The sequence below is a fragment of the Daktulosphaira vitifoliae genome, unplaced genomic scaffold (genome assembly GCF_025091365.1).
Source record: "Daktulosphaira vitifoliae isolate Bord-2020 unplaced genomic scaffold, ASM2509136v1 Scaffold_2, whole genome shotgun sequence".
Classification (NCBI taxonomy): Eukaryota; Metazoa; Arthropoda; class Insecta; order Hemiptera; family Phylloxeridae; genus Daktulosphaira; species Daktulosphaira vitifoliae.
Window position 1 is genome coordinate 35,126,150 of NW_026099573.1, and position 7,792 is coordinate 35,133,941.

Genomic DNA, 7,792 nt, shown 5'->3' on the forward strand with positions numbered 1-7,792 from the left:
AAAAAAAAGTGAAAAAATTACGAAAATTAGCGATTTTTAAATTTGTAATTTTTTTGGATATTTCCCCCATTTGCGGGGAACAAGGGAATTTTTTTCAATTTTTAAGGGTAATGTCTTCAACTAGATACGATTTGTGATCTTTTGACGTATTTTTGAAAGAAATCGGTCCTATGAGAGCTGAGAAAAAGTGGCAACAGACATAAAAAAAAAAAAAAACACATCATAGTAAAATTAATACCTTCTCCGCTTCGCATCGAAGCTAAAATTGAGAAAATTAGCAATTTTTAAATTTGTAATTTTTTTGGAGGTTTCCCCCATTTACGGGGAACGAGGGAAATTTTTTCAATTTTTGAGGGTAATGCCTTCTACTAGATACGATTTGTGATCTTTTGATGTATCATTGAAAGAAATCGGTTCAGTGAGATCTGAGAAAAGGTGGTAACAGACAAAAAAAAAAAAACACATCATAGTAAAACCAATACCTTCTCAGCTTCGCATCGAAGCTAAAATAAGTAAATAACCATCAAATTATACGTTTTATAATTTTTAAAGATTTCAAATCTCAGTATTGTTTAATTAGATAAAATATATATATATATAATTCTGACCTTTAATCAATTTCTTTTATTAATAAAATGTGACATAATAATTTGTAACTATAGTAATTTTATTTTTTTTTGCGATAATCTTAAGTTGATAATCATTTTTTGATTGTATAAAAAATATAAATAAATTGATAACATTTTTATAATTAAAGTCTAAATGTTCTTTAAATTAATTAAGAGTAATTCAAAATCTATGCAGAATTTGTAAGTAAAAATTACACTTCTATAAAATTTTTGTAAAACCTGTTATCTCTATGTCGGTCATCAGTTGTAATTCAACCCTAGTAATTCGCTCAATAGCGTCAAAGCTCAACCGAGAGGAAGTAATATATGAACAAGGGTCAAACACATAAAAACATTTATAAAATTATGAAAATAACTGCCAAATGACAAATATCAGTTTTAAATATAAATCAGAATACTCCCCAAAGTTAATCAATTAAATTTCTCCCAGTTTTTTTGTGTATAGGCGTAAATCTTGTCTGTAATATGTCACTCATATTTAATATACTACGGAACCAGTATATTTTACGAGATAAAATTATACCTTCAAGCATTTCTTGGAATAATTAAAAATTATTAATAATTTTTATACACATAATTTTTAAAATTATAAAAATTTTATAATTTTTATATACATTTCATTGTTTTTTTTTCTAATATATTTATATATTAAACATATTTTGTATTACCTAACGTTTCAGAAGTAGAAAAAATATGTTAATTTAAATTAATTAGATTTCCTAGAATAAATAATTTTATAAGACTGCATTGAAAAATTTCACTACTATTCCTAATAAAAATATGATGGGTAGAAATTGTGATGAATAATTTTAAGTAGTCATTATATTTCAATTATTACTTTGAAAGTTGAAACATTTTTGTAGAGTACAAAAGTTCTACAAGTGTATTACCGCTGAATTAATTTAAATATTTTTTTATTTATTCTAGCACTTTTTTGCATCTAAGTAAGTAATGTGTATTTTTTATTAAAATTTAATTTAAATTTAGAAACAAGCAATTTTTATCGTCATCAGTAAAAGTTTTTTCGAAGTTGATCGTTAGAGGATTTTGTAACAATAAAGAAATACAACCTGTTAATTATGATAATTTACAAACTTTGCAAGATAGTAATATTTATAATTTTAATTAACTAACAAAATGATTTACCAAAATAGACATAAATAATTTTAAGTGAACATTTTATAGTTAAATCAAAACTAATTAAAATAATGGGTTTGTCTGAAAAATATCAGAAGGAGGAAAGAAGTTGGCTATCAAAATATTTGCCAAATACACGAGAAGATTTGCCTGCTCGTAGTATGAATGTAAATAAAAAAATTATTTTTATCCAAAATTTTATCACGTTTCAGGGATGGTCTCTGTTTAATTTTATGTATTATGTAGTATTACTAATTTTTTAATTATTAATAATTCATTATTGATTTTTAAATCGTATAAACCTCAATTAAGTTTATGGTTTAGGTTACCATACAAAATATGTAAGATACTATATCTTAAACTTATTCTTAACTTAACCATTTATACTGATCCAAATAATTATAAAACTATAAATTTATAATCCATAGAGTTCTGTTGTGACTATTTTTTTTTATTTACAAAAAACAATCTGTACAATAGAATAAGTACAATAAGTTTTTTTTATATCAAATGTACATGGCTTATTTAAAATTAGCATACAAGGAAGTCACTCTGTTAGTTAAATATAATTTTTGTTAGCGGTTTGATGTTATTAGGTCACGATTCCAGTTACGTTTAAGTCTGCGTGTAGAATTGTCAGAGAAGTCGGTAGTGCACATACGTTTAATAAGGGGGTTTGTATTAAACTTCAGTTTATAGTGGAATCGTATGTAGTGTAATTTAGAAAGTTCGTTAATTGTTTTAATTTTTAAGTCGTTATGTAGGTTGTTGTTCGTTATGTACCAAGGGACATTGGTTAACATTCGGAGTGCTATGTTCTGGAACGCCTGAATTGGGCGTATATTTGACGGCTTTACAGGACCCCAGATTTGTATTCCATAAGACCAAATTGATCTTATAATAGTTTTGAAAATCAACATTTTTGTGTTTAATTGGAGTTTAGATTTAAGTAGAGGGCGGAAGATATGAAGTCTAGCATTAGCTTTTTTTCGTTTGTCCTTGAGGTGGGGGCCCTATGTTAATCGCTTATTTAGAATGATACCTAGGTATTTTGTTTCCTCCTGAGGAGAAATTATGGTATTGTTAATTTTGACGGGTGGACATATTCCAGGTCGAAGAGCGAAAGTGACATGATTTGACTCATTTATTTTTATCTTCCAATTTCTAAACCATGACTCTATACAATTCACATGCGCTTGAAGGTGATAAGCTGCATCATTGATATTGTTGTGGGTTGAAAGTACCAAATTAAAATTAATTGGAAAGGTGCGAGATCACTACCTTGAGGAACTCCAGCTTCAATTGTGTAATAAGGTGAATTAGCACAGCCTTGACGAACCGTAAATTTTCTTTCTTGTTAGTAAGAATTAATAATTAAGTATAATGGCGCTGGTAGGATTTTTTTTAACTTATAGAGCAAACCATTATGCCAGACACTATCAAACGCCTGGCCAACTTCTAGAAACAGTCCGGTGCAGTACTGTTCGTTTTCTAGGGCTGATGCAATGGTGTCGGTCAATCTGTGCACTTGATGAATTGTTGAGTGCTTCTCTCTAAATCCAAACTATGTATTAGGTATGATATTGTTTTCTTTTAAAATAGGCCGAATTCTTTTAAGAAGTAATTTTTTCGAATTACTTACCTAAAGTAGGTAGCAAACTGATGGAAAGGTAGACGTCACCATGTTTTTTGGTTTACCTGGCTTTGGTACAAGGATAACCACTGCTACTTTCCAGATAGGAGGAAAATAAGACAATCAAAGCATAGTGTTATAAATGTATGTTGGAAGCAGTATGATTTTTTTTGACAGATTTATTAGTATCTTGTTGGTGATGAGGTCGATTCCAGGAGCTTTGCCTTTAGGTAGTATTTAATAGTAGCTTCAATTTCACCGGGGCTTAGAGGTTTGACGGGGATAGCCATCGGTAGAGGAAAAGCAAGAAAATTATCGACTATATGTATGTGACTTGAATCAGGTTTAATATCATGGAGTGGTTTGAATGTTTTGGCTAGGTGTTCAGCAAATAGCTCTGCCTTTTCATGATCTGATACAGCTAATGAACCATCTTCTTTATGGAGAGGAGGGATTCGTTCTTTGATCTTGGTTAGTCGTTTTGTGGCTTTCCACAGAGAGTTATCCATAGGGTTAAGTGAGGTTAGGTATCTTTCATATTGCTCAGACTTAAACTTTTTTAGTTGTTTTTTTAAGTTATTAGCTAACTTGTTATAAATGTGATTATAGAAGTCATAATGTGTGTTTTGCCATTTTGCCCTAGCGCGTCTTTTTTCATTGATTAATGATTTTATATGCAGAGGGAGTTCTTTATTTACAGCGCTTTTTGGTGGATTTGTACTAGGTGATGCTGCATTGGCAGAGTCTTTTATCAACTGGATGAAGTTATGGGTAGATTGGTCAATGTCTATTCGTGTTTTCAGTGAAATATTAAGGTTAATATCGTTATCCATATAAATTTTTAATTTTTCCCAGTAGATGGGTCCATTTGTAAGGGATGGCCTGGAGGGGACCAATACTTCACCTCCAGTATGACTGGTGAGTGGTCACCAGAAAGGTCGCTAATATTTTCTATATTTGTGTTTATCTAATTAGATATTTTTGATATAAAAAAATCCAATATGTCAGGATGATTATTGGCATGGATTGGCCAGTACGTTGGTCCAGAAGGAGAGATATATGAATAGTGTTGATTGGTTAAGACCGAGTTGTTTTTGAGTAGAGTCATTATTAATCATTATTTAGGAGAATTTTGTTTATTACTGTTGTTAATAGTGTTATTAAAGGATTGATTATGGATTTAAGGTCTGTTATGAATAAGGAGAGTTTATTTATTTAGCTAACGCCAATCGGTAATTTACAAAGATACTTATATAGATACTATGAAAAAAAAAATTTTTAATTTAAAGATTAATTATGATAATAACAGAATTATTTTCATTTATAATATATACAAAGAATAACACTAAAATAAGCAGTACATGTTTGTGCAATTTTAAACAAAATATGAAATTATGATTTATTTTAAGTATTCGATGGATGGGATGGTTGTTGGAATAATTATTATGATGGGAAGGGATAAGGTAAAGAGTATGTTTCCTGGTAAAGTGTACAGGTACTCGGAATGATTGAGGAAAGGAGGTCAGGGGCATCAATTGCGCCACTAAGAATAGAAGAAATAAATGTAAGATCAGCGTTTAATCGGTGAGAGGAAAAGGAAGGGATATATATGGATTCTCTAATGTCAGCCGTAGTGTTGTTCCAACATAAGGTGGAAGGTAATTTGTTGTGTTGGCTTAAAATTTTAAAATGTTTCCAAAAGGAGGAGGGATTGTGAGTAAGCGATTGTTGTGTATATTTTATATAGGACTGATAGTCTGTTTTAGATAAACGTTTGCATTTCGCACGAAGTTCAGAGAAAACTAAGTAGTCATTTGGCAACTTAGACCGTTTAAAAATTGCATGGGCACGTTTTTTCTCTAGAATAAGATTTTTAAGTGTAGAGGAAATTTGTATGTTTTAGTAGGAACAAACAACTCAATTGCATGAAGTAAGGCTTCATTGAAAATAGAGGCAGCACCGTCAATTGAATATTGTGAAAAGGTCACCTCAAAGTTAAATGAGTTGACGAATTGCGAAATAGCGGAGTAATTCGCAACTTTGAAGTCTTTGAAAGTATGGGTGTTATCTGCTATATTTTCAGTTAGGAAAGGAAATATGATGTGAAGAGGTGGATGAAATGGGTCAGGAATGACAAGTGATTCAAATGCAGCTCTAGCAGTGACTATTGGAGTTACAGAAAATAAGATCTAAAATACTGCCATGACTATTGGGGAGGAGGTTATGCTGAAAGAAATTTAAGTAACAAAAGGAATCAATGATAGTTGTTGACACAATATTGTGATTATCAGTCGCAATTAACCCAAGCTCGTCAGATGACTATGTAACATTAGGGAGATTGTAGTCTCCACATAGGATAATAGAATGAGGTTTATACGAGGATATAATTTTCTCAACACAGGTAACGTGGGATTGTACTATTGGAAGAGGTGTATGAGGAGGTAAGTATACACAACATACTAACAGATGATAAGAGTTAACAGTTAAATAGGCTCGACATTCGAGGTACTTAATGTAATAGGATGGAATTTGAGTGAATTTTTGATGGCGATTAGTACTCCACCTCCTCTGTTAAAAGGGCTGTTGTTTGGATTTCTATCAAGTCTTATCACCTGAAAGCAAAAAAAAAACTAAGTTCACTGTTGCTAATGTCTGGTGTCAACCAAGCTTCTGTAAGGATAATAACATCATAAAAGTAGAACAATGGAAAGGAACACCTAAGATTGTCTAATTTAGTTTTGAGGCCACATACATTTTGATAAAATATTTTTTAGGTTAAGGGCATCACTACATAAATTATTGCTTATAAAATTAGGAATAAAATCAAATTTAGAAAATGAAGTTTTAAAGTTATTAAAATACAAAATAAAAGAATTTAAAGTTTTTTGAGCTGAATAACAGTGCGTACAGTAGGTAAGGAGGTTTGGAAAGCATGGACAAAAATGTAAGCAGTCTTTCGAAGCAGTGGGCTCTTGTCTCAGCAGTAGTAAGTCATAACTTGCTAGTTTTTTTACTGGACTAGTGCAGCGTTCAAAGTATGATGACGTCTAGTCTGGGACGACCAATGGAGTGGAACAATAAATGGGAATCCATCTCTATAGTTGATAGTTAGGTTAGTTTCACCGTTCTTTTTACGACTTTCCAATTCGGTGTATACGAGACGGATAAACTCTCGTTCAAGAGGAGTGCGATCGCGGGTCATCGAGATAGAGCGAAGCATGTTGTCGGAATTTTTTTTAATTAGTTCACAAAAGTTTAAATAATTTAACTCAGATTTAATGAATATGGGAGGTGGCTTATGAATAATTGGTTCGGTTGTGAGCCCCGTTTCAATTTCCTCGTCATTCGTTTGTAACGGACTATACAGGTTTGACAATTTCCTAAAGTTATTATTACATGGGCCGTGTTTAGATATTGGTGATGAACCAGGCGATTGAGTATGAGGTCTTTTGTTCGATGATGACAATGCTGTAATCCACTCGTCATCAGAATCGGCAGCGTTATCGGGTTTATTTGTTTCGCTTTTGTTAACTATCTGGATACGATTAATAATAGTAATAGGCGTTATCGCGGTATTGGCCGTTTGAGATGACGGCGGCGTCTTATTGCGGTTAGACATTTTGCGGCAGTTAAGTTTATTATAATTCTTACCTTGATCCCGAAGGATCACACGGTGTTGTGAGTTTTATGCAGTAAACGATCTCTGTAATGCGGACTTTCGAACAGTATAAGATTGAAAAAAAAAACACAAGGTTTGACGTAGTTTTAGATATAATAATAGCGGGAGCATAACACGAGACATGTACTCTATGGCAGCTGAAGGCTATATATTGTGACTATTTAACAAATTTATATGGTGTACAGTAATTTTTATTATACTATATTTATACTAATAATCGTAATACATTTAACTTTACAATATGCTTTAATATTCATTTGCACCTAGTGAAAAATAGATTAAATTAGATAATATTTAATTTGAATAGATAGTATTTTAAGTATAATGTACTTAGTTAATGACATGTTAAGAAATATATTATAATTCGTTTCAAATTTTAGAGATTTAAAAAAAATTTATATATTTCAAAGTTTTAATTATTATTTTTGTAATTATTTTTAACTAATATATTCGAGGAAAATGAATTTTAACGAAAAAAACGGTAGCACAGTGGGGTCGCGGCATAGTGGAGACATTGCATAGTTGGGTTCAGTATAGATTTAATCTGACAGTGATTAAAATCACTATCATAAGAAACGCTTCGATGCAAATCTGTAGATAGTGTTTAATTTTAAAAAATTGATGGATAATTGCAAAAGCAACATCAACTTCTATTAAAATAAAATACAAAACCCATAATTATCATACAAAAATAGTATATTTTTCAATATGGTA

The 7,792-nt window shown here is 30.9% G+C and overlaps 1 protein-coding gene across 1 annotated transcript in view; it reads left to right on the forward strand.

Moving 5' to 3' along the window:
• Positions 1-7,792, forward strand: part of LOC126898190 (acyl-coenzyme A thioesterase 9, mitochondrial-like) — a 22,490-nt gene that overhangs the window by 7,940 nt on the left and 6,758 nt on the right. Inside the window, exons 2-4 of the mRNA XM_050672129.1 lie at positions 1,557-1,573; positions 1,617-1,735; positions 1,815-1,933. Coding sequence (XP_050528086.1) covers positions 1,557-1,573; positions 1,617-1,735; positions 1,815-1,933 — 255 coding nt within the window. The remainder of the gene's footprint in view (positions 1-1,556; positions 1,574-1,616; positions 1,736-1,814; positions 1,934-7,792) is intronic.